Here is a 27,784-nt window from a genome sequence, read left to right as displayed (position 1 = left end):
TGAGGCTCAGCTGCTCAGTAGTCCACGGCCTCTCTTTCAATGTCCAATCCTGTGACAGTCTCTCCTGTAAGTCTCTGTCTCACTAGGTCCCTTCCTCTTCTTTTTCAGCTCACTGTCCAACTTAAACCAATGTCTTAAATCCAACTGAACGCTAATGTATAATCCAACTGGGTCATCTTTCTATCCTCTGATGGATCTCCTTAATATTCTATCTTCACTGTCTTGCTGATTCTTTAAATAGTCATCTCCAGACATTCTATTCTTGGTGACTCTTTTGCTCCTCTCCAATTCAAAAAGAGAAATGTGAACATCAGGGAGGGGGAATACACTTTGCTCATCATAATCATGCATATGATAAATTGCTGAGAATCTTAATACATCTCATATAATGGTTCTGATATATATATTCCCGCAGGGCGGGATAATGCTTGCCTCTGTGTCTTTAATAGAATCAAGACTTCCTGCGCTACTCCTATGGGCAATCTTTATTCTATGGCAACACCAGAGGCAAGCATTATACTTGTTCAAAGCTTTCTACAACTGCAGATGCTATATGGGAGACTGGCTTGAAATAAAATGTTCTAAACACTGAATCGCTTGACCAGTCTGCTGCCTTCATGATCTCCTGCAGCGGAACTCCAACTGCAAAAGCTTGTGAGGCCATGGCACTCCTGGTGGAATGTGCTCCAAACATTGCTGTGTCTATACCCGCTAAATCCATCACCTTTTTTACCCATCTGGCAATTGTAGCTGAAGAAACCGCTTTATATGGCTTTATGCGCGCTATAAGAAGCTGACTAACTCCCGCTGGTCTAACTGCTGCTGTAGCTGCTTGATAACACTTGATGCATTGTGCTACGCATAATTTATCGTTACTGGGAAAGTATGGGTATGAAATCACTTTAGAATTCGTTTTAGTTCGCTGCGCAATGTTAAATGCTATCCCCTCTGGGTAAAATAATGTTCTATCTATTTCTAGGGCCTTAACATCCAAAACTCTTCTACAAGACACTAGGCAGAGAAGTGTAGCTAACTTGCCCGAGAGTTGTTTCTCTGACAGTAATCCGTTTCACGGTCACTGCTCGAACAGATGTAGAATCTTGTGGACATCCCAAAGTGATGAATATCTCGGCATAGGGGGTTTGCTCATTTTTACGCCTTTCAGTAATCTTGACACGGCTGGGTGTTCTCCTACCGGAGCTCCGTCCACTAGCTCGTGTCCTGCAGAAATTGCTGACCTATACACTCCAACCGTCCTGAATGCTATGCCTGCCGATGGCAGGCTAGCTAAAAAGTTCACTACTTGGACTACAGGTGCTGAAATGGGAGAAATACTCCTCCCCCTGCACTATAACTCCGAGGCTTGCCACGCGGAATTATAGCTCCGGATCATAGATGGGGCCCATGATACATTGATAAATCCTGCAGCTTCTTCTGAAAGCCCTGGCAATCGCCATCTATGCCTGAAATTTTGCATGCTAGCAGAGTTAAGGTCTGATCCTCTATCAGCGGGTGAGGGACTCCTGTCGGTCAGCATGTCCGGCCTGTATGAAATCTTCTGCGGGAAATCCGTAGAAAGTTCCATCAGAACTGGAAACCAGGCTTGCGACTTCCACTCTGGCGTCACTATTACTACCTGTGCTTTGTCTCTGCGTACCTTTGCTAGTACCCTCGACAGCATCGCGAAGGGGGGAAAAGCGTAATGTGTCTGATTCCCCCAATGGTGCAGGAATGCATCTGTTCCCTGAGCCTCCGGGTCTGTCAGCTGCGTATTCAGTCTCGAGGCGAACTGGTCCATGTGCAAGGGGCCCCATTTCCTCTCCAGCTTCTCGAAGATCGTCCTGTGTAACATCCAGTCGCTGTAGTCTACTTGGTGTCGGGAGTTCCAGTCCACCACTGAATTCAGGGCTCCTGGAAAATACTCCGCTTTGACTGATATCTTCTTCTCTAGGCAGTCGTGCCAGACATTTTCCACTAGCTCTGCTAGCATCTTTGATCTGGTGCCTCCTAGTTTGTTTATATATCTCACTGCAGATATATTGTCCATCTTTAGAAGGATGCAGCAATGCGCTTTGCCTTTGGTAAACGCTTTTACAGCGAAGGACCCTGCTAAGAGCTCTAGGCAGTTGATGTGCAGCTCTAGCTCTTCTTGCGACCACTTTCCTCCTGTTTCTGTCTCGCCGCATCACGCCCCCCATCCTGACCTGCTGGCGTCTGACTCTATCACTAGTTCCGGAACGTCTCCGAAAATGGCATTGCCGTTCCAGGCTTCCATATTTTGTAGCCACCAAGTTAGCTCTGATTTGCTCTCCGTTTCTAGGGGGACTAGTCGATGGTATCTCCAGCCCTTCCTTAGGTACTTTATCTTCAGTCTCTGAAGAGCTCGATAATGTAATGGGCCGGGAAATATCGCTTAAATGGACGCTGCTAAAAGACCAATTATCCTGGCTAGATTCCGAAGAGAGATCAGCGGTTTCACAAGTGCTGCTCTTAGATCTTTCTTGATCAACCTTATCTTTGGGGCTGGTAACTCTAAGGTAGCTTTCCTAGTATCTATAGTGAAACCCAAGAATTGTAGTCTCTTGGTAGGCGTCAGTTCCGATTTGTCTTTGTTTACTAAAAAACCTAGACTGGAAATTAGGTCTATAGCCCACTGAACTTGTTTCTGTAATCGGTCTTTGTCTTCGGCCATGAGGAGGATATCGTCTAAGTAGACGATCATCCGAATCCCTTGTTCTCGGAGTGCTGTCGCTACTGGCCTCATGAGTTTGGTAAATGCCCATGGTGCTGACGCTAGGCCGAATGGTAGGCTTTTGAATTGCCATATTTCGTCCCTCCAGATGAATCTTAGGAAGGAACGGCATTGTTGTGCTATCGGTACTGTCAGATATGCATCTTTCAAGTCTAGGCGCGCTAGCCAATCCACCTTTCTGAGCAGGTCTCCTAGCATATGGATTACTTCCATTTTGAACTACTAGCCAGCTGTTCAGTTCTTTCAGGTTTATCACTGGACAAAGTTTGTCCTTGCGATGGACTAGGAACATACTGCTCAGAAAGGATGGTTCACTTGCTGTTGTTTTCTCTATTGCATTCTTTTGTGCTAGTTCCTAAATGTGTGTCTAATAATGTTTCCTCTGCTTGTGCCATCTGAATTCTCTGAGGAGCACTCTCTTGTCTTGGTGCGTCCAGAAACTCTAAAACGAAACCCTGTACGGTCTGCAGAACCCATGCGTCAGACAGGTCGTGCCAGTTGTGCCAATAATACTTTGTCCTGCCCCCCACTGGAGGGTAGGTTGCTGCGCATTTTCTCACCCGAGTTACTGTTTTGGTGTCTATAATATCCTCGTCCTTGACGCTCAAGCAAGCTCCGTCCTCTGTTGGGGAAGAAGGCGTCTTGCTGGCGGGTCTCCCAATACTGGGCTCTGGGGCCTTGAGATCTTCTGCGGTGAAGCGGCCGGTCGAACGGCCCATGCACGGTTCACCTTATTATCGATCTTCAGCAACATGGATCTGTGTTGCTCTGAAGATATCGCACAATTTGCGTTGCCCGGCATACAAACCGCTCTTTGAGCCCACCCTGCTAGTATGGCTGGGTCCACTGGTTCCCCGGTGTCCTTAGCTCTTAAGGCTAAGTCCATCATTTTCACGATGGGACCTGCTAGATCTAGGAGTTTATCTTGGCATGTTCTCCATGCTCTTCCTGGCGTCTTTCCCTGCCTTTGTTACGAAGGTTAGCATTTTAGTGTTGAGCTCGGGTGTCTCCGCTACTTTTCCTATTTGCTCCGGTCTTGGACATTCTGCTTTTAAAATACCTGGTATCTTTTTCCAGGGGCTTTCTCATCTTCTGCGACATGTACAGAGCTGTGGACCTGGGGTGTCTAATGGTGTCCGGTTCAAACATGTCTGTCATGTCTTCGTCTTGTGGGGCCTCCACACTGCTGGCATTGGGCTCGCACAGGATCTTTCTGTGCGAGAGTACACTCTTTACTTATGCTCTGATCATCCTCTTCTGGATCCTGATCATGGGCTGACTGATCTGTGGATGATGTGGCATCCCCTATTGTCTTTCGCCCCTGGGGTAGTGCGTATGAGGCTGGGCATGACTGCTTTTTTTTTTTTTGTTGCTGCTTTTCTTAGGAAGGCACTTTTCAGCCTATTGAAAGCCTCAGCCGCCTCCTGGGGCTTTTTTGTCTTCCCCGTATCTGTGCCCAGGGGAGTAGAAGAGTGTTTTCTCTTCCGGGCCACTTTGCTCCCCTTTTCACCTTGTGTCAGAGGCTCTTGTGTGGAGGTTCCCTCAGCAGGGTCGTCGAGCGTGCCAGCTTTCTTGCCCAGCATTTCCTCCAGGATTAACAACCTGTCTTGCAGAGGCTTGACCCGTAGAGCTACAGCTTGTACTAGTGAGTCGCCTAGTACTTACTTGAAACTGTAGGATAGGTCCATTTCTTCTTCTAAGTACTCTTCCTCTTGTTCTGGTTCTCTATCACTCCTTTCACTCCAGGCCTCTTCATGTTGTAGGCCATGGATATTCGTTGTAGGCACTTGCCTCACAGAGAGTCTGGTACTGGCTTGTATGCTGTGCCCCTCTCTCTGACTTTCAAATATATATATTATTATTATTTATTTAAAAAAAATGTTTTATTCCTGTGGTTTATAACAATTGCCTCTGTTCCGTGATGCAAACCGCTAATATATTAGCTAGGTTTGCGTGTCTGGGAGTGCGGGAGGAGGGTCTCTGTGACCGTCAGCTCTTGCGATAGAAAATAGACGTGCCGCACATGTGTGCAGACGCGTGCTCACCCTTTGTTTCTACGGTGAGTGGGGCTTGTCCTTATACGCGACGCCTGGGGAATCCTTGTATCATACACGGCTTTTCCTTTGACTGGCAGGCCAAGCCCTCATGCGAGTGAGATCACTCGCAGGCTCGGCTGTCAGCCGTTCTAAAAACTAACCTGGCTTCGAATACGATCCCGCGCCGCCTGCCTGACATGACCCAATTCCTGTCAGTTACATCATTAAGCTTATACGCTGCACTTAAGAAAGGTATACAGATTTCACTAATGAAGTGTCATGCATTTAACTGTACAATTCACACTGGTAATAATGATAGCACTTATCTGTGGCTGCAGCAAAAAAGAAGAGGAAGGGACCTAGTGAGACAGAGACTTATAGGAGAGAGTGTCACAGGATTGGACAGTGAAACAGAGGCTGTGGGCTACTGAGCAGCTGAGCCTCATGGGAGAGCAAGTTTAGCCGTGTTGAGGCTATGATGTTATTTTTTTCTGTGTTTTATACATGTTTCTAAAAAAAAATAATAAAGAAAGATAGATAAGATTTAAAAAGCTGTGGCTAGCAGTGAATAAAGATGTTGAAGCATAATGCTTGCCTCCGGTCTTGTCACAGAATTGGGTGCCCTAGTGGACAGGTAGCAGAGTGGGCAATAGTGATACTAATAACGTAAAGAGAAAAACTGCTGCCGGGTGTTGCTATCAGTTTGGTAAATTCTGGGATTGACACAGGTTAGGAAGATGTATCATAAATATGATAATCTTACCTAACATAACTTTTAGTAACATTTTTGAAGACCTTTCTGAACTATCACCAACACAAGTGAACTGTAACTCGCCTGCAGGGACTCCTTTCAGGAGCGATACATAGTGGCTCTTGTGATCTTTGGACACAAGGCCCAATTTTTAGGGGTTGGACTTCTTAATTAATCTGTGACCTGTTCCATCATTTATTGCATTTAATCGAATTGCCTGCTTGCTGAAAATTCATTTATGAACCTATGGTGAATGTATATATTATGATGCAATATTATAACCTGTTTGATTAATTTTTCAGTGTGGCCAGAAAGCCTATAGTAAATAAATATGTTTTATACTTACTCTCTAAATTTAATTAGTGTGTGCCATACTGGTTTTGGCAAAACTACGAGTTCTCTGTTCACTATAATTATGGCGGCCTCCTATCACCTGTCATCAATGGCCTTCCTACTTTTTCCTACTATATTCTCGAACAACCATTTCACTTTGTGATTCTTCAGCCTCTGCTTATTTGACCATCAATTCCAGTTCCCACCATGCTCCCACACCCCATTAAAACATCTGGAAGGTGCAACCCCTGCAATTGGCTAAGTCTCTGACCCCTTATTGGGTTCTCTAGTGAGGAGCTCTGCTTCTCCCCTGCCACCTTGGTAGGGAGCTTTAGCAACACGTGTTGGGCAAAGTTTGAATGCAGTACCATCTGGGAACACTGCAAACAACTATAACTACAGGTATAGGGAACCCAACCTTTGGTATAAGCTTGTACTACACAGTTTTGGTAGCGTGTTGAACAGCCAGGCTTATCTCAAGAGGGGAAATGTGAGCAGTAGTGGAGTTGCACAGAGATTCACAGTTACAGGTATTCAAATAGACTTTTACACTCAAGGTTTCTTGCATAAACACTTATTAATTTATCAGTCAGTTATAAAGCCTTCTTTAGAAGGGAGCAATATAATAGCAACGCTCAAATACACTTCAATACTGTACACTCAGAGTTTCTGAATCAGACAAGACCCTTTTGGGATGTCCCACAGACACAACCTACACCCACAGGTGACTTCAATAACAAGGGTGCTCGGGACATTAATATCTTACTGTTGGTATTCAGAACCATCTTAAAAGTTGTTAAAAGGCAAAGGTTATTAGAACACAAGAGATCACCAATATTCTTAAGCAGGGCAAATACTTTCAGATCCTCTTAGAAGAGTCATACAATTCAATAGGCTAAGCCAAAGTCAATGGCCAAAAGTCTTTGTATAGGACGCAGCACTGCAGGTAAGTAAATGGAAAAGTCTTTGCACAAGTTCTTAGGAGTCTTTGATAAAAAGAAGAATCAAATGTAGGGCAACAAGCTGATTAGACTTGTGAGTTGCAGAAGTTACAAGCGCTTCCACAGTAAGAGGTACGTTCTCTTAGACTTGTTTTACAGTACCTTAGCAATGAAGAAAAGATGCAGCCGATGACTACTGTTCCTGTGCAGCTCTGCAGGTCTCACTGTTTCTGTGCCTCAGTCGTGGGGACAAGAGGGAGGACGTCGGGGGGGACTCCTGCAATGCACTGGGACTGGCAACCAGCAACTTCACTTTCAGTGGCTGTTTTGTGTTTAAGCTCCTTGCGACCACCGCAAATAGCAACAATGTGGTTATTGGCTGTTGAGGTTGGCTTTCCTTGCTTCTGGGGTCCCGCACTCTGTTGAGGGGGCTCAGGCTTGGTCTGTCCTGCTGCTTGGGAGTCCGGAGGATCTTCCAAAAGCTCTAAACCAGCTTAAAAGCAACGCACACAATCTGGTGTTCTTCTCCCTGGCTCTACAGTTTCCAGCAGCAAATCTGGAAATTCAACCAGCTCCGAGATGGATGTCCAAGTGGCTTACTTTGGAGTTGATCGGTCCCACCAACTCAAAGGGAGAAGTCGTCCTTGCAGGGGCTTCTCTGTCGATGCGAACTTGGCAAGTTGGCATTGCAGCAGGGCTTCAGTGGGCAAACCAACGGTCCAGGAGTTGCAGCAGGCGTCCTCTTCAAGCTCTTCTTTGGTTCCTTCGTCCAGTGGTCGACTCTGCCTTCCAAGCCAAAAGACCTTGCCTTTTATTCAGTTCTCTCCCATTCATTCCAGCCTAGATGTCTCTCACCCAGCAGGGTGGCTGTCCTTGCCGGACAGTCAGCCAGCCAATCACCACAAAGTGCATTTGGGTCTCCTAGGAGACAAAGCACAGGGAGTTTCGGGTACCTCCCTCACTTCCTGCCTACCCCAAACACTCTGGAGCCAGAGGCGCGTTTCACTCAGAAACCCCGGCAAAGGCGAAATTATTATTTTTTTTCTTTATTGTTTTGGTTTATATAAACCTTTACAAAACTTTAGATTACAAAAACTGCAATAATACATAACATGTAAAAACATTAAGAGCACATAAACAAAAGTATTATTTTCCTTTTTGTTAGGCACTAAAATAACTTCACATGTATCTACAGACATAAAAAAATACCAAAATGAGTAATCACTTCAATCGATAATTCATATTCTCCAGCATGGGGTCTGGCATGGATTCACATTCTCATGAATATTCCCCGTCGTCAGGCTGGGAATCCTCGGTAAAGAAAAAATCAGTATCCGTTTCGTTTCTGATCTGTCTTTCGTAGTAGTAACCAATCACTGATCTCTGCGTCATACTGACCACAGCCATTGACTGCCCTCTACCTAAGCCCCGCCTCTGGCAGCCATCTTCAGATTTTTACTGCATGTTCAAGTGTTGGGAGTCCTCGTGCTTAGCTCTCGAGCTTTTACTGCGTGTTTCGCGCTTTTTCAGGTGATTTTTCACATTTTTTCGGTTAATCGAGCCTCAAGCTCCACCGTTTCTACTCCCGTTAACGGCTACCCGTTGCAGGATTTTCCTACGCCCCTCAAGGGTGAAGATTTAGTCAAATCAACTTCTTGGAGGATTCCAGAAGATTCGCGGCCCACTTCGAGATGGCCCAGGATGCGAGTTTGTCGCCTGGACCCAAGCTGTTTCGCAGCTGCCCTGGATGCGGGCTGCAGAATGTGTTAAAGGAAGACGAACATTCGCGATGCCTCTACTGTCTTCATCGGGACAAGACTCATGTAGAGAAGGACTGCCAGTTCTCAAAGAACTTGTCGGAGCGGACCATGAGGGACCATCGATCCCGTCTCGCAAGCTGGTTGGAGAAGGGCTCGACGGGTGAGAAGAAGAAGAAAGGGTCTGAGCGGGCTTCTAAGTCCTGTGCGGGCGCCCCGGCGACGGGGGCCCAACACCAGGCCAAGCGCCGCAAGTCCGCTGGCTCCGGGAGCACCGAAAGGTCGGGCTCTTCGGTCGCCAGGTAGGGCGCACCTTCCCCGGCACCGTCAACCACGAGCCAATGCTCCAGTTCGGGGAAGAGAAAGTCCGAGACCCCGGGTAAGCTTCGGGATAAGCCCCGTCCGATCTCGGAAGAGGGGGAGGGAGGCGTCGCCCCTCCCCCGAAGGAGAAGGCCCGTGACGCACCTAAGGTGGTGAAGGCCCCTACCCAGCAGGCGAAGGCCTCTATCGAGGCTATCGCGGCGACTCTGGCCAACCCGGCAGAGACACCGCCAGCGGAGACTGCCTCTGGGACTAGAGTTTCCCTGCCGCCAAGGAGGGAATCCTCTTTTCAGCCCATCGTCGTGGCCACCATGATGGAAGAAGCGAGGGGGGGCACGGTGCCCTCCTCGAGCTCTGAGTCGGCCTCGGAGGAGGAACTGACCGAGGCCGTGAGGAACCTCGAAGTCCAATTCGAGAAGGTTCGATCCCGTCAGGAAGATCCTCGGGAGATAACCGAGGAAGACGACGATGGTGAGGAAGAGCGGCCTTCCCTTCCGGCGCGGCCGGATTCTAGGCCTCAGGATGGCTCGGCAGCCATTTTGTCTGCCATCCAGTCCTTATGCTCTGAGATAAGGACGAGATTCCCACGGCCCAGGCCGGAGGACCTGCAACCTGGCCCGTCGGGAAGTCCTCAGAACAAACAGAGGACCCAACACTCTCCTCCGCTCGCCCCCGTGAGGCCTACAGTTCCCTCCTCATCCTCCCACAAACGGGAGATGACGGTGCGTTGGGCTCGACGATGGGTTCTGAGGGCGACGACGACGGAACGGGTCTCCCGTCTCCCGTCGCACGGCCTCGCGGCCCGACGGGATTGGCTCATTCTACGCCATGATCGCCAGGGCGTCCGAATTGTTCCAGCTCTGCTCGGAGGAGCAGAAAAAGGAAGGTTTCCTCTATCAGCGCCGGGAGGCCAAGAGGAAGACGGTCATCGCGGTGCCCCTAATCGATGACATCTGGGAGGAGGGCCTTCTCGGCGGCGGCTAAGAAGAAAGCGGCGGGGTCAGGAGCCTCGACGTCGAATTCCCCGCCGGACGGCGAGGGAAAGAAGTTGGACGCCATGGGGCGGCGCGTCATTTCGTAGGCGGCGACGACGATCAAAGCGGCCAACGCCCGTTTCGACAGGGAGCTCTGGTTTAAACTGGCCCCCATATTGGACTTCCTGCCGGACGACAAGAGGTGCGAGGCCCTGGAAATACTGCAAGAGGGCGAGGTGGCGTCGGACCACGCCATAACGTGGCAACCGATATTGCCGATACCGGGTTCCGCCAGCTGGGCAACGGTGTTTGCCTACGACGATGGGGTTGGCTTCGGGCGACCGACTTCCGTCAGGACATCCAGACCAGGGTGTTGGACATGCCGTTCGACGGCAGCAACTTGTTCGGGAAGGCGGTGGACGAATCCCTCCAAGCCATAAAAACGGACACAGAGACAGCCCACGCCCTAGGAGCCCTTCAGCAACGACGGCCCTTTCGGAGCTCCGGAGGCAGACAGGGTGCCTCCAAGGGATCCAGCAGTGGCTCGTCGTCCTACCGCCAGGTGGCCAGGGCGGCAAGGCCACCACCTCCAAGCAGGACTGAACCGGCCGTGGTCTCGGCTGGCGAATTTCGTCGGCGTGTGGAAGTCCATCTCCACCGACCGTTGGGTGCTGGATACCCTGGCAAGAGGACACTCTATATCGAATTCCTGAAGAAGTGCCCTCACGTTCCACCTGTGGCCAGGAAGGAAAATCACGTCCCGCAACTGCTGTTGGAAGTACGGGCGATGCTCAGGAAAGGCGCCATCGAGCTTGTCCCGAAGAGGCTCTGGGGCTCCGGGGTGTACTCAAGGTACTTCCTCGTCAGGAATAAGACGGGCGGCTGGCGCCCCATCCTGGACCTTCGTCGTTATTAACAAATACATCAGATCACAAAAGTTCAGGATGGTCACCCTCCAGCATGTACTGGGACAGCTGGAGGATGGCGACTTTCTATTGTCGTTGGACCTGGAGGATGCATACTTCCACGTTCCCATCCTCAAAAGCCACCAAAAGTTCCTCAGGTTCGTCGTCCAGGGACGCCACTACCAATTCAGAGCACTGCCGTTCGCATTGAAGTCGGCCCCCAGGGTCTTTACCAAGTGCCTAGCACCAGTGGCTGCGCCTGCAGGGGATTCACGTCTACCCCTACCTGGACGACTGGCTCAGCCGCTCAAGGACGAGGGAACTCGCCGTCGAACACACTGCGAGGACCGTCCAGCTACTCACAGACCTGGGATTCGCCATAAACTACCCAAAGTCCCACCTTGTGCCGTCGCAGGTGGCCCTGTTTCTGGGAGCAAAGCTCGATACAGTGAGGCGCCTGGCGGCCCCGTCGGAAGAACGGACGAAGACCATTCTAGGCAAAGTGCAGCGCCTGCTAGCCACGGACGTGGCCAGGGTGAGGTCCATCAAGTCCCTCCTGGGGGATGATGTCCTCTTGCATCTACCTGGTGCGCCTCTGCAGACTACGGATGCGCCCTCTTCGAGAATTTCTCGACGCCCGTTGGATGCAGGCGACGGGCACCTTCGAAGACAGGGTCCCCCTCAAAGAGGTGTTCCGGCGGGCGATCCAGTGGTGGGGCGTTCGAGCGCACCTCACGGCGGGCAAGGACTTTCAGACGCCGGCGTACCAGGAGACGGTGACGACGGACGCCTCCCTGGAAGGTTGGGGCGCCCACACCGGAGATCTCCACGCAAGAGGCCTCTGGCTCCCGGAGGAGAGGCTCCTGCACATCAATGTCCTGGAACTCCGAGCCGTGTTCTGGGCTCTCAAATCGTTCCTCCCGTCGCTCAAGGGCAAGGTGGTGCGGATCTTCACGGACAACACCACGACAATGTTTTACATACGGAAGCAGGGAGGCACCAGATCCCCAGCCCTATCGAAGGAGGCACAGGATCTGTGGCACTGGGCGGACGCCCGGGGGATGTTCCTGGTTCCCTTCCACCTGGCAGGAGAAAGCAACACCATCGCCGACTCGCTCAGCAGGGAGCTGCGCACGTGTCACGAGTGGGAACTGCGCCAGGATCAGGTGGATCAACTCTTCCGACGATGGGGCAAACCCCAAATCGACCTGTTCGCAACAGCGACGAACTCGAAGTGCAAGAGGTTCGCCAGCAGGTTTCCCCAGCCGAGAAGCATGTGCGATGCGTTCTCGTTCCCCTGGGACGGCCTATACCTGTATGCGTTCCCTCCGTTGCCGTTGCTGCTTCGACTCATCAGCCAGCTCAAGAGGTCCCGGTGCAGGATGATCCTCATTGCACCGGCGTGGCCGAGGCAGATCTGGTTCCCGTACCTTCTGGACTTGTCAACGTCCCCTCCCATCAAGCTGTCGGCGGACGCGGACCTTCTCTCCAGAGAAGGGGGCGCCATCTTCCACCACGACCCGGCGTCGCTGAACCTGCAGGCTTGGCTCCTGCAGCGCTAGAGTTTGGAGGCTACGATATACCAGCCGAATGCAGAGAGCTTCTTGCAAAGGCCAGGGCGTCCTCGACTCTCAAATGCTACGGTCATAAGTGGAAGAGGTTCTCTATCTGGTGCCGAGCACAGAAGATCAACCCCCTTCGGATTACGGCCCCTCAAGTGCTGCCGTACCTGCTTTCACAGGCAAAGGCTGGGCTAGCCCATGCCTCCATTAAGATTCATCTGGCGGCGATCTCCAGATATACCAGAACCACAGGACGGACGTCCCTGTGGTCCCATCGACTGGTAAAAGAGTTTATGAAAGGACTGTTCCGGTCGTTCCCGCCGGTGAAGGCCCCGGCCCCGGCTTGGGAACTTAACATGGTGCTGACCAGGCTCATGGGGCCCCCATTCGAGCCGATGCACTCCGCACCGATGAAGTTTGTGTCGTGGAAGACTGCATTCCTCGTGGCCATTACCTCCGCACGACGAGTGGGAGAGATCCATGCCCTATCCTGCAAAGCACCGTACTTGACTTTTCCATGCCTCGAGGGTGGTGCTTAGGACGCACCTCTCCTTTATGCCCAAGGTGCCGTCGGACTTCCATCTTAACGAGCCCTTGGTGTTACCTGTTTTCTTCCCGTCTCCTTCGTCATCGGCCGAGAGGACTTTGCACTCGCTGGATGTGGCTAGAGCGCTGAAGTTCTACGTGGACCGCACGAAGATTTTCCGGAGGTCATCACAGCTGTTCGTGAACTTTGGACCTGTGAATCAAGGGAAGGCTCTCTCGAAGTCTTCTATTTCCAGATGGCTCTCCGGCTGCATCATGCACTGCCACCGGTTGGCTAACCGACCCCTGCCAGGCCGTCCGAGAGCCCATTCGACCAGAGCGATCGCTGCTACTACGGCGTTCTTATCTGGTGTGCCCCTGCTGGACATCTGCAAGGCTGCTACGTGGAGGTCGGCGCACACCTTCACGAGATTCTACTGCGTCGATCGGGATTCCAGAGAGGAGTCCAGGGTCGGCCAAGCAGTGCTGGGCAACCTGTTTGCCTAAGGTGAGCCTGGTGAGGAGGTAAGAGATGCTTAATGTTGAGTTTTTTGTATTGCTTAATGTTGAGCCTTTTGCCACCTCCCGTGGTTGTGCATGTGTCTACTGCTATTTATTCTTATATTCATGAGCATGTGAATCCATGCCAGACCCCATGCTGGAGAAGGAACAAGTTACTTACCTGTAACTGTTGTTCTCCAGCATGGGTCTGGCATGGATTCACATGCGAACCCTCCCGCCTACCCTCTGCGGCTCTTCACTTGGTCATACTGCCTCTTCACGTGCTACCAAATCTGAAGATGGCTGCCAGAGGCGGGGCTTAGGTAGAGGGCAGTCATTGGCTGTGGTCAGTATGACACAGAGATCAGTGATTGGTTACTACTACGAAAGACAAATCAGAAACGAAACTGATACTGATTTTTTCTTTACCGAGGATTCCCAGCCTGACGACGGGGAATATTCATGAGCATGTGAATCCATGCCAGACCCATGCTGGAGAACAACAGTTACAGGTAAGTAACTTGTTCCTTACTTTCCACACTATTATCATACTCTTTACAGGAAGACTGTTTATTCCAACCACCACTCTATACATTGGTAAAGCTGTTAATTTCACCCTCACATTATGAGGAAAAAGAAAAAAAGACCTATCAAGGTCTTGATTAGGTGACTTAACAGATATTTTGCAAAAAGTCATTTACCCATATTTTTAAAGAAACTGAAGACCTATGCAGCATTTCACACCGCAGCCTTTCTCTATCTACATTCGTTGTATCTCTAACAAACTTTGCAAAAAATGTAATTTTGTGTTGCAAGAGATTGGGGCAGACCAAAAGCAGACGCATCAAAGATTCTATCATGCCGGCTTGCTTACAGAATCTACAATATTTCTTCTCAGCATTCGCCTTTCCTCGTATATTCAATATCTGGTTAGTACTTAATACATTAAACCTAAAACGCATAGACTTATTCCTGAAAGACCGCAAAGGATATTTCACCAAATACTCTTTGGGCCTAGGAAACCATTTTCAAAATGATATTGTTTGGCTATAAAGGCTAGAATTCTGTATGACAGCGTTATTTCCAAGCCAATCATATGCTTTTAAAATGTCTTTAACCTTCCCTGGGTTACTAATCAGGGTTGCAAGAGAAAGACCCAAATTCAACAGAAATTTCTCAAGTATTTTTCAGGAAGTACATAAATTGGCCTTCAACTCCTCATTTAAATAATAGTATAGAGAATCCCTCACTGCAACCAGACATTTTCTCAGCAGGGCTAGTTTTTTTGCATACATTATGCTTGAGATTGAATGCAGGCCCAATTCATATCGAATGAGTTATAACGGGATACAATTTGGAATGAAAAACAGTATTTTGCGCCATATCAATGCTTCCAGTTGTCTCAAATAAGGTAGCAAAGCATCAGGTAGAAATTCCAAACCATATGTTATCCTTGGAATAACTTTCAGACGATAGAATTGTATGCATGGGGCCAGTGTGAACTTTCCATATTTTCTTTCATAGCCCTGATTTGGTTCACAGACTCTTTTGCTTTCATAAGGAGAGTATTTTTCTGTACCACATGAGATTGCAAGCTGGTAAATGATTAACCTAAAAAGCGCAAAACTGTTTGGTTCTTAATTCTCTCACCACAGCAGCCCCATGATAGTTGAGATGGTCTCACTCTTTTGCTACCGGAGTGAACTATTATAGTTTTACTTGGGTTAATTAACAATTTCCTTTCAGCTATAAACAGCTCAAAGGCTTTAATCAATCTCAGCAAGCCTATCTTTGTACAGTCAAATAGGAGAAAGTCATCAGCATATGCGACCCACTTGACAGTTAAGCCACCAAGCTTAGGTGCAATTAGACCACACAGGTTTAAGAACTTGCCCGCCTGTGAGACATACAAATTAAAAAGTGTTGCCGCCAGTCTATGGCTTTGTTTCAGGCCATTTTGGGTTGTTATTATGTTCGATAGTAGACCCCTATTATTTAGTCTCACTCTCATTACCGTATCATAGTACAGATATATCATCATATCTAACAGACCACTTTCAATCCCTAGCTATGTTAATTTTTTCCACAAGGTTGGCCTGTCGACTAGGTCAAACGCCATTGTGAGATCCATTGGAGCAATATAAAGATTCTCCAACGCTTTTAGTTTTATATGACTCAATAGTTGAGACACTAACAATCCACCCACATCCGTCCCCATCTGGCTTCGAGGATAGAATTATTATCCATCCACGTTGTCAGCTTTTCTAAGACCATGGCAGCAAATATTTCTGCTTCTACATTCATCAAAGTTATGGGTCTGTAATTTCTCTGGCAAAGTCGATTGCCTTTTTTTTTTATAGATGAGCAACATCTAAGACATTTTCCAAGAATCTGGAGTCACCTTTTTAATACAAATATCACTAAACAGTATGTGTAGTACATTAGACCACATATCCACATCACTCTTTAGATTAGCAAAAAACAGATGGTTTGGACATGGGGTAATGGTAGATTTCGTTTTACTTATAAGTCTACCTATGTTTTGAGTTGAGATATCAAGGGACCATGTCACCTCATTACCATTGGGGGATTCCCAAACCACAGATGACTTCTTATACAACTTTTCAAAGTAGTCTGTCCAAATTTTGAAATCAATTTGATTAGACTGTAGCTGTGGCTGAGAAATTTGAGTACTATTTATAATGGACCAATACATGCAGGAATTACACACTCATCGCTTTAAGCATTACTTCCCCATCTTTTTGACATAATGAAGCTCTATGATAGATCATCCAATTTTTGTGGGCTTGTTTCCGTTGTTTAATCTGGGTCTTTATGTCCACTGTCCAGTCATGACACCCCTGAATCATACGAATATCTTTTCTAAGTTTGGCCTTGGCATCTTTTAATTCTTGATCGTATACATGTTTGTGGCCCTTACACACACACCTTGATGCTGAGGGGTAAATTAAATGACTTACTGCGATATAGTGCGGGTTCTACATATTCTTTGAATGAAACAACAGAGTACATTGCAAATTTCTTATCATAGGGAAAGTGATCAAAATCTTGTATCAAAATTGAATTGAACTGTGCAAGTTTGTGTGGAGTCAATTTCACATGAGAGCAGTTGTTGCCTACTTCAATCTTCTTGGTAAAGAGTAGCACATCTTCACAATGTTTAACCCATGGCAAAACAAGACAAAGCATAGTATGATCGCTAATAGGAGAGTATGCGACTTTTATGGTTGTTACAGAGTGATATAATATAGTTACTCACAAAGATGTAGTCTATGATGGAACTGACCCCTCTAGCTTTCCAGGTAGCTGTTGAATTATACATGGGTGTCAGACCCCAGCTCAGTCCAAAATATATCCACAGACTCCCTCTGTTTTTTTTGTTGGAGTCTGTTGATGTTCCAGACCTGAAGTTAGCCAACGCCAACTGTATTTTAATTTTTGAGAGGTACAATCAGCGTTTAGATCACCTGCAAATAGAATAACACCCCTGGGGTTGTTATCCAGCCACTTTCCAATCCGATCAGTTAAGCTCTCAAAAATATTAACCAATTGACCATCATTCACTATGCCACTGCTCCAATAGATGTTGAACAATAAAACATGAACAGGGCAATCTTTAGCTATGATTTTGAAGCTAGCAGATATGGTGCAGTCGATTATCATGGAAATAGATTCTAGCACAATTGCAGTGTCAATGCTATATGCCAGCGCAAGACCCCCCTCTCCCCCCATGGGCCGTCCTCTGGGTAATTTTTTTGCAGGTAACAAATAATACTGAAACCATCAAAAAAGACTACCAGTTGCTCAGGTTTCTTGCAGCATAATAAAATCAAACCAATCAAATAGCTTACATGATTCAGGGTCTTGGGTAAAACGCTTATTCCCCCTGGTGTTCCAGGTAACCAAACGGAAATATACTTCTTTGCTAAAGGGGTTTGTGAACCAATTTAAGTTGTTCTATGGAATCTCTCAGTGATGATGCCAACCATCGCCATTCCTGCATATCCTTTAGCTCAGTCCTAGCTTCATCAACAATTTGTGCACCTTCAACTTGCTGAGGAAGTGTTACATCTTTCTTAACCTTAAAGGATTCTCTTGGTTTATCACGTAAATTTCCATTTACTTCAGTTGTGGTGTCAGTAAATTGAACAATGTCGAACCCCTTTTTCTGCAGGGACCCGGCCTCTTTTAGTAAGAGTTCTTACCAGTGGGGATTCCATTATTAATCTAACATAGTCATAACAATGGTTATGAATAAAATCCACCAGTTGTATGTCGGAAGATGTAATTAAGCTAAGTTTGTTAATATTACCAAACATATTTAGGATGTAGGGTCGATTGAGTGCTCTGGGGCCCCCTTCCTCAAATACATAATATAAAACTAGACTGGGCTCATGTGCATATGCTGGGGCCCTAAGTGCACCAGCAGCAGCCTCGTTATAATTGGGGCCGCCAGCTGAGTTCCAAGAGTTGGCGTTTGCCACCAACATTCCTTGAGCATAATGCCCTTTATCCCCATCAAGTGGGAGGTTAACCACCTGAGGCTCAGTCAACTCTACCAACACCCGTATTTGCCATGGGAGGATATACAACAGCTTTCACCTGAGCAGGGTTTGTAGTTTCCATATCAAGCTTTCCATTAAAACCATCCCTCATTTTTTTTATCCAAGATTGTTTCAATCATTAAACTTCAGAAAAGCCATTCATGGAAACTCCATCACCCACCGGAGCGTGCTTCACATCATCACAAGTATTGACCCCATTATTACTCTGGCTAGAATCAACAGCCATACTCTCAGCTGGCTTAGATTGAATACCACTTCCCACAGTATCAATCAGATTGATGCCCTCCAGGGAAGATTTTAGATCGTCCACGCAAATTAAGGATTGTTCGTTTGGGTTGGAGGGTAACACAGACAATACTGGACCACCCGAGGTGGGAGTGTTGGGACGTGAAGGAGCTTCAGGATTTTTGAATATGTGACATATGTCTAGCATGCCCCGTTAAATTTTTCGAGGTTCCTGTCAATGCGTACTGCTGTCTCCTTCTGATTTAGTGCATCAGAAAAATTATCAATGCCTTCTGTATAATCACAATTGTTGATAATTCCAATATCAGCTACATTAGCCTTTGCTACTTTGGGCCCAAATGTGGCTGCAACCCCACTATCCCCCTCTCGTGTGTTTCGACCTACACGGGCTTCCTTTTCTTTTTGGAAGTCCGCCAAGTCGTCGCGCAAGTCCATGCCACGCATTAACTTTCAGGACGACATGTTTAAACACTTACCGACAGTCATATTTTTTTGCGTTTGGCTTTTTTTTCTTTTTTCGTAGACAATGTCACCCCAAATAGATCAGTGTCCTCACTCGTGGTGACCATTCCATCATTAGTGGGGACACCGCTAGTCGGTCCTTTAGATTTGGCGGGACCGTTTGAGAGTTCAAAGTAATCGTACATGTCAACCTTTCTGGCCCGCCAATCGTAACCGGTGATTGGGTGTTTCCCATTTTTTCCCTTAAGGGGTTGCCTTGCAAAGGTGACTTGTGCTCATTAATAGCATTCTTCTGGAAATCAGTACACCAATCTGACATCATCATCCTACATAAATCAGGCAAAGATGTTAACGCCATAACTATTTCATTTAGGAGACCCGAGTGTTTTTAACTCTGCCAACATTGTGTCATTTATATTGGGGTCATTATTTTCCTCGGTGGCACACTCCTTGGTACAAATTGCTTTTGTTTGTTGGTATTCCACAACAGTATCTAAATGTTGAGAGGCCCAGCAACGTAATTTCACCCATACTAAATATGGGAGGGTTATCTGCAAACGTATAACTTGAGTTTACGTCACAGTCTAAGTACACATTGTTACGATTAGTCACTTGTTTCCCACCTTCCCCAAAAAGAGATTGAGAGGATTTATATAGGGTGTCATTACCCAAAATCGGGCCCCCCCCCCTCTCCCATGGAGCACATTTGGGCTCACTCTAATAAATCGTCTGTATCAGAAGACCCTGGTAAAGGCATAGCTGCTGCCAACGCCATGGTCGACCGTCGGGTCGTAACTGTAGATAAGGCAATGGCTTTACGTTTCGTTTTCCCATTAAGTGAGCAAATCATACACACTCCTAGCGTAATTAGATAACCACCAGAGTATGCAGCAAGTTAATTCTGTATACCAACCACAATAATAAGACAAATACCCCAGACCCTCTAGTATAATCCCACAAACAGTAATCAGGTCGACCACCCAATAGTGTCTGTGTCTCTAAAAGCCCATATCCAACGGGGGAAGGCTCCACAGTGCTCGCAATACCGAATAAGAGTCTCACCCCAGCCCCACAGGCCAAACAGGCAAACCGGCCACTTGCTGTGGCGCACGCATAGAGCGCGCGGCCTCAATGTTAAATAGGGTCCTCCTCCTGTGTGGGCGGGGCCTGTGAGCAGATCAATAAAACACTGTTATTTCCCCTTTCCGTGTATATAAACTAAAACTAAATACTCTAATAGTGATTTATACAATATAACATCATTCACCAGAAGTGATGGGTCCAAAATGAGTCCAAAAGAGCAGGTCCAATGTCACGAACATCGGGAGCTCCGAGAACAGCAGACAGCTACCAGAGAGACAGGCACAACAGGCCACTTGAGAGCCAAAGGCGAAATGAACAAAGAGACAAAACCTGTTTTGGCGAGCAGAGAAACTCTCTAGAAGGACCTTCCCAAAAAGGCATGGCGAAAAAAGAAGACAGAGAGCCATTTTATCAAAGATGGCTCTGCGCCCTTTTGAAAAAGATGGCTCCTGCGGTTGCTTTACCGAAGCCGCGAACGGTCACGGTGAATGCAAACCACAGTAGTTCAAAATTAAACCACTGCCACCAACCATTCGGTGAGGAAATTGTAACATAAAACATGTTACATAAGAAGCTAGACAAAGGGGATGCTAAGTAACCCCTCCAGCAATTTATTCTAAAATAGTGTGTGCTGGGTCTAGAAATTTACAATGCTAAGTAAAGTCAATTTCACTTTACTGCTCTGGGAAACAGTAGTTTATCCCAGAGAAGGTATTTAAACCTTGGAAAATCTTGAAGACTTCCCTGTGTCACTGCACTGAAGGTGCTTTGTGACACAATTGTAAAATATGATGCCTATGGAGTTTGTTAGACTCCATAACCAAAAGAAACACAGCGTAGAAAATCACATTAAAATACATGAGAGAGTGGAAAAAAGGGTCACACTCTTTCCAGGTTAAAAAAGTCAAGACCTCAAAATCCAGCAAAGTTTCTGGGAGTCTATAAGGTGGAGGGAATTGGCACATTTCCGAGAATTCTCCCTAACAAACTAACTCATTTTATAAACTGTCAATGTAATAAACTGCTGTTTTTGCTAGTGCAAAGTGTCTTACTGGTGCATTCATGGTTTCTTGGTTTTCTCCAATTTCTGTTATGCATTAATGCATTATTTCAGTTTGCTTGGTCTTTTAAACCATGTTCGAAATACTGATGGATCACCACCATTCTTTCAAGGAACAAAACATTCTTAACCTGCTTTAGTAACAATGTTCATTAATCTTGAATGCCTTTTCTGGTACTCCACTATATATTTGAAATCAGGTGACCAATATGAGTGATCTTTCTATGCAGACTTGTGAACTATCAATGCCAACTCATAACTACGATGTGTTTTGCTGTTTCAGTTTCTTATTAAAGGTAAACATGTTTTATCAGTGCTAACTTCTCTTGCATTGTTGCAAATTAATAAATCTGCTATGCGGCAACCTCTAGTCCAATGAACGAATACATCTCATAGGAGTGTTATGTATGTTGTACAGATCTTTCAAGAAACATTGTTGTTGAAATCGGAATGAAGCAACTCTTATGTTTTGATGTACTGTTGCAATAATTCTTTGTCTGCACCTATAGGTACCACTTAAAAGATGTAATAGTTGGCAAAATTTACTTCTTGTTAGTCCGAATAAAAATTCAGCATATGGAATTACAGCTGATAAAAAAGGAGATCACAGGAATCGGTATGAAGTAACCTTTCATTTTTGCTTTTGTGACTTTTCTTACACATATTCGTGGAGTTAATTGTTAAGTATTTGTTGAAATACTGTTTGTCAAAGAGAAGATCATATAGCCAGCCACACCAGAGAAATTGATCTGCAAGACCTCCAACAGAGAAGCGCTAATTTTTACTGTGAATATGTTACTAAAGTTGCAAACAATATAGTTTTTCATGGGGTTGAACATTCTTGCATTTCCACATTGGAATAATCCCAGATTTGTAGTCTTTCAGTATAACAATTTCAAACCCGACGTAAAGATTGACAAAGTTACAATGATAAGTCGTAGAGTATTGCACCAAAGCAATACAATTAAGTTATGTGTTTAGGAAAGTAAAATGTTGAGCAGCAGTATATGATTGGAGATAATATTTTTAAGACTAGCCAAGTGGAAGGGAAAACATGATTTGCATTTAATATGAACTTATCTTAAACATTAACAGTGACACAAGGGTGCAGGGAGAGGAAAGGGCCTGTTTGGAAAATCCACATGTTAGATTACTGTTGCAAAGTGAGGGTATGTTGCCACTGATTGCTTGTTGCATTCTCAGAAGCAGTACTGTGTCCGTTCTGGAGAGTAAATCTGCAAATCTTCAAAACCAACTGAAAACCAGAGATGGCCATCTAAATTGTTGTATGTGTATGGATGGGCCCCTAATCACCTCAACCAAGCAGACCCACCACTTGAGGAACGGGTGCACGTTTGTGCGTAGAGCAAGTTTATTGTACAATCGTCCGGGGAGGAGCTAGATGACTCTGTCGAGTCGAAACTAACCAGAGTCTCTCTGAACCACATACATTGGCACATTATATACATTTTTGCTACAGTTAAAACACTCCCATATATTTTATTACAATCCACCCGCCACATGTGATTGGACAAAACCTATACAAAGAAATCCCGTCTTTCTCCAGCTCTCCCATTCTCATTGGCCATTGTTAACTTGACTACCATCTTCAAATCGCATTCATAACACACCCCTCTTTGGGATTTGTCCGTGGTAGGTCATGGCATCAGCACATGGTCACACATTCATATACAAACATAATTCATTACAGGTCACAACAGGCCTGAAACCTCTTAACCCGAAATATAAATGCACATGGTTCGCATGGATACTTCAAATGACATGAGGACAGCAGAATAAACAGTTTCCCTTTGAACTGGCTATAACTATCTCATCCACTCCAACTTAACTGGCATCCCTGTTGGGGAGAATTCTCAATTATGTGCTAATTCCCTTTAACCGTAGAGACCCCCATCTCTGTTGCTGGACTTAAGGACTTTTTAATTTTCGCCATGGAGTGAGTGAGACCTTTTTCTCACTCTCTCATGTGTTTTGACCTGATTTGGATTATGTGTTTCCACTGTTTTTGGAGTCTGACAAACTCCATAGGCATCTACTTTTTGTATGATTACACACAGCACCTTCAGTGCAGTGTCACAGAGAAATCCTTTAGATTTCTCATAAGGTTTAAATACCTTGTGTGAACTACTGTTCCCGAGAATAGTAAAGTGAAATTGACTTTACTTACCGTTTCTCTTTGTAGGTCCAGCACACACCATCTTATTTGGAGTGCTGGGGGCGGTTACCTAGCAGCCCCTTTTCCTACATTCTAATGTAACCTTTTTATGTTACCCTCACTACTTTAAATGGCTGGTGGCAGTGGTTTAATTTGTCCTACCGTTGTGCTTTTCTACCGCAGGCTGGACCCTCAGCCTGCGGTATCATAGTCCAACCATACTATTGGCATGATCATTACTCTTCCCATTAAGTGACCTTGGTAATCTTCTAACACGAAGTAATCCAGTCTAGAATAGTTGGAGTGGACCAGAGATAAGCAAGTACGTGCCCTATTCTGTGGATTGGCCCACCTCCCAGCATATTGGGTTCCATCTCTGGAGGATGGATTTCATTGCACTTTTCGCCTCTCCATTCTCTCCCCCCACTCTTGATTTCGTGGATAACCTATCTATAGATGGGTGTAAGAGCCAAGTTAAAGTATCCTCCCACAATCAGAAAGCCTCAGCCTACGTCTGCACCTCCGTTCGTTACCTTCTCTAAAAATCTAAACTGGCCTACATAAGGAGCATAGCAGTAGCCCAGACTCACCTTAGCAGCCCTACCCCTGCTTTTCTGCCTTCTTATGTGGCTCAAATAGTTGGACCCATACCATCAAAATTAAAATCTTGTTGTTCTCCCTTTCTATAGTGCACCCTCAAAATATCTAGCTCCTTTCTTTTTGTACTCAAATATTTGTATTGACTTGTCACTCGCAATGCTTACTTATCAGCAGATTAGATACATTCAACTGAACATCTACTCTTTCACAACTAGAATGGGAACAAACTAAACAGGACATCCAGCTGTAACAGATCCATATTAGTCGGGTATAGTCACTATTGCACCCTCAAGAGGTCTAGTGCTCCTTTCTTAAATTACCTACCAGTGAGTGCTTGTATGAAGAATTCAACTCTTTAATATTTAAAGTGGCTATACTACTTTTTCATCCTGTACTGTCATTTTCCCTCAACATCAAAATCCCTAGATAATTCAATCCCCACCAAAATTCCCCCATGTTTAATATGTACAACTAATGAACTTGTATAGGATAAATGCTAGCTTGTAAACAACCCCCAACTAACTTCCCACTTACCACGTCCGAACTTTCCCTCCCCCACCTATCACCCCTCCCTTAACTAAGTGTGTTTTCCTATGTGTGAGGTGACTCAGTGGAATTGTCATTGACCATTCAGATACATTACAGCTGTCCTCCGCCTCTACCGTTGGCATGCAAGAAAAAACAAATGAAAAATCTATCCGAGACACACTTGAATTAAAACAAAACAAGGGTCGCCAGTAATCCAACCCCTTCCTCCCCTCCTGCCCAGTTGCCTTACTGACATCCTCCTGATCCCCATCTTCTACCCACCCCAATATAATCCTTTATCAATTTTCCCCCTGTGTCTACCTCATGTCAAAGCCCTGATCCAAGAACCCCCTCAAGTGCTCTACAATTTACCTGAACTAACGTACTTAACCATTCCCCTTGAATGATAGAATTTTCAATCTTTGGAACTATCTGGATCCCAGTATCTTCACTCTGTTTTGAATGGATTGTGTCCTCTCACGTATTCCTCATCTTTGATGAACGATATCCAGCTTCAGCTGCTAAGGAAAACAAATTTCGGCCGAGGGCACTGTACGTCGATGGCATCGACTCGATGTCCCTCGAAGGCGTCTGTCTTGAGGATGATGTCATCGAAGGCATATGTAGCACACGCAGCACCCGTTGGCTTCAGTTCCATTTTTACCCAACAGCTTTAGCTTCAAGAAATATGGCACGCTTCTTCACTTTCATGAAGACTTGGTTATTTCAAGCAATCAAAATGTCTTTTTCATCGACACCGAAGGCCGGGTTCAAAAAGTGTCGGGATTGTGGGTCAAAAATGTCTTTGACCGATCCCCATCAAATCTGTTTGTGGTGCCTTGGAAGGACCATAACACCTCGGACTGCTCCAAGTACCAGTCTATAACTGGAAAGGCCTTGAATGAACGTAAGGTGAAGTTGAAGGTAGGTCGAATCCCTAAATCTCCTACCCCGACCAAGAATCCTTCGACCGATGAGTCGAGAGGAGACTCTCAGAGGAGGAAGAAGGCCAAGCAGTCGATATTGAGGAGTGGCTCACACCACTCTTGTCCGTCCTAAAAGAGATGGCATCGTAGGTCAACTTCGTCGACTCCGTCGTCGGACGCATCCCCCCGAGAGGTTTTCTTGCCCAACCAAAAAGTCCACTACGGCTGAGTGGGAGGCCTTCAGAGCAGAGATGCTCAAAATATTTGAAAAACAAGTCACCCAGCCATGCTCCTACCGCAACTTCGAAAGAAGCCGGGAAGGAGAGGGCTCGACCTAAAGCCTGCACGCCCTCGAGCCTGGGACGATCCGATTAAGTCTCATCAAAGGATCAGTCGAGCTGGAAGCATAAATCGAGGTCGTCGACGCTGGCAGCGCCTTCAACGCCAGCCAAACCTTCGACATCGAGCCAGCTGCGCCATCATTGCCAGCTGCGCCACAGACGCTGAGCGCCAATGAAGAATGTTTCGACGACTGTTCCAGCGTTGTACCCATTATTTGCAAAATCCCTAATTCCTGAGAAAACATATGTACCTCTACCCAGGATACACTATTTGAAGTCCATTTCTTCCATTTATGAAGAGAATGAGCAGTGCGATGAAGAGGCTCCATTTGGCCTCCAATTTGGTTCGCCAAATGTACCTGAGTTTTATTGCAGAGGAGACAAGGTTGAGGGACCTCTATGACAACCTACAGACTGCAAGTGGGGTGGATACCTCACCTGAGTTGGAGTTTGGGAGACCAGAGACTGGGGAGCATGCAGAGACGTCCTACAGACAACTTGTGTCGAAGGTAGTGGACTACATGGAGTGGAGTAGACCTCCATTGCCATTCGAACAAGATAATCTAACAGACTACTTCTTAGATAAGGGTCCGCAGTCAGATCCCATATTACCATTTCATGTTGCTTTGCAGAAAAGGGTAGGGACGAATTGGGGAAACACCAGAAACCAATCCGGCTGTAAATAAGAACTTGACCAAGAAGTACCACCCTTCCAGTAGTGAGCCTGACTACCTGTTGAAACACCACATTCCAGAGAGTCTGGTGGTGCAGGCAGCTACTGCAACATCTAAGCAAACGGCTTAACCTACTGTCCCTCCAGATAGGGACGATAAACGAGTAGATGAATGGGCAAGGAAGGTATTTTCCGCAGGGGGTATGGCACTCAAATCTGTCAGTTCCACATGTGCCCTCGCAAAATGTACGTTCACTCTATGGGACAGCTTTTCCATGATGGCAGAGCACATTCCCGATGGGTGATGAAAGAGACTGGTTCTTAGCCATAGTTGGACACAGCAAAGAAGCCATGTGCGAGTCTCTTCAGTCAAGTTTGGATTCTGCTGATAGCATCAGCAGAGCCATGGCTACCAGCACCGTTTATGCTCAGCTTTGCGGGGTGCGCAAGTCGGGTTTTGCACCGGATGTGCAGTCCAGACTTCTCAACATGCCCTTTGACGGGTCCCACCTTTTGGCAACAAGGCTGACGAGTGTCTTGAAGTTGCAGACCTCGAAGGTGGCAGCCAAATCTTATGGTGCCGCTATTAGGCAACCTCAACCTTTTCAACCTAGTGGACAACCTTGGAGGGGTACATCTTTTCGCTACTACTCCTCAGTTGGAAGGGTGAGCGGAATGGCCAGTCAAAGGGGCCAAAGAGGATTGCTTCGTGGTGGACGAAGAAGGGGTGCAAAGCCAGTTCAAGCAGGGGCTCCTTTACCATCTGCTGCTGCATCAGCCGCCTCAAAACCTCTCTGAGGTCTTGACTCTCAGTTCACCAGTGGGGGGCAGACTGTCTCAGCATCTAGAAGAATGGCAAGACATTACTTGGGATGCTTGGGCCTTGGAAACCGTACCCCATGGTTACTGCCCTCCTTTTATACAGAGACCTCAGAACAATCCACCGGGGAACCACTCTTTCAGGATTCGAGATCAGCTCCTTGTGCAGGAGATTTTAACACTGTTAGAGAAAGACGCTGAAGGGAGAACCCTTTAGGCAACCATGGCCGGAGATAACAGTAGTGACGGACGCCTCACTCATGGTGTAGGGAGCCCACACCAACGATCGGACAGTCAGCGGTCATTGAAACTCTACATATCAAACTTTTGGAGCTGAGGGCAATCGGACTAGCGCTCAAGTCCTTCCTGCCCTCTATACTGGGAAAGAATGTCCTGATAATGACGGACAACAAAGTGGCCATGTACTACCTCAACAAGAGAGGTGGTGTAGGGTCACTACCACTGTGCAGAGAGGCAATGCAGCTCTGGTACTGGGCAATACCAGAAGGAATCTCCCTATTGGCAGTTCACTTAGCCGGAGAGGACAACACAGCGGCGGACGCTCTCAGCAGGAAGAGCACAGTCTCCCACGAGTGGGAACTAGCTCAGGAAGTTCCTTTGGGGAACCCTTCAAGTGGATCTGTTTGCGACCGGTGTCAACCGGAAGTGCGAACTGTACTGCTCCAGGGAATTTTCTCCAAGAGGAGCTCTAGGAGACACATTAATATAATAATATATATAATAAAATATCTAGTTTTTATATATAGCGCTACAAGCCCACAGGCATCTGAGCGCTGAGATAACAGTTGATATTATTATCACACAGCATGGTATTGCATGGTACTCAATTTATCGACCTCGGAAAGATGAAAGGTTGAGTTGGCTCTGCCTGGATTCGAACCTGCATCAGCAGGCTGCACCTAGA

The 27,784-nt window shown here is 46.6% G+C and overlaps 1 protein-coding gene across 2 annotated transcripts in view; it reads left to right on the top strand.

Annotated features, from left to right (window-relative positions):
• The window catches only part of VPS26A (VPS26 retromer complex component A), a 1,053,575-nt gene that overhangs the window by 683,563 nt on the left and 342,228 nt on the right, over window positions 1-27,784 (top strand). For both annotated transcript variants that reach the window (XM_069610610.1, XM_069610609.1), the window contains exon 6: window positions 21,306-21,412. In XM_069610610.1, the coding sequence (XP_069466711.1) occupies window positions 21,306-21,412 (107 nt within the window). The remainder of the gene's footprint in view (window positions 1-21,305; window positions 21,413-27,784) is intronic.

Source organism: Ambystoma mexicanum, chromosome 8 (genome assembly GCF_040938575.1).
Source record: "Ambystoma mexicanum isolate Mex_15411 chromosome 8, UKY_AmexF1_1, whole genome shotgun sequence".
Classification (NCBI taxonomy): domain Eukaryota; kingdom Metazoa; phylum Chordata; class Amphibia; order Caudata; family Ambystomatidae; genus Ambystoma; species Ambystoma mexicanum.
Note: the sequence above shows the minus strand (reverse complement) of the source record. Positions and strands in the feature narration are given on the sequence as shown.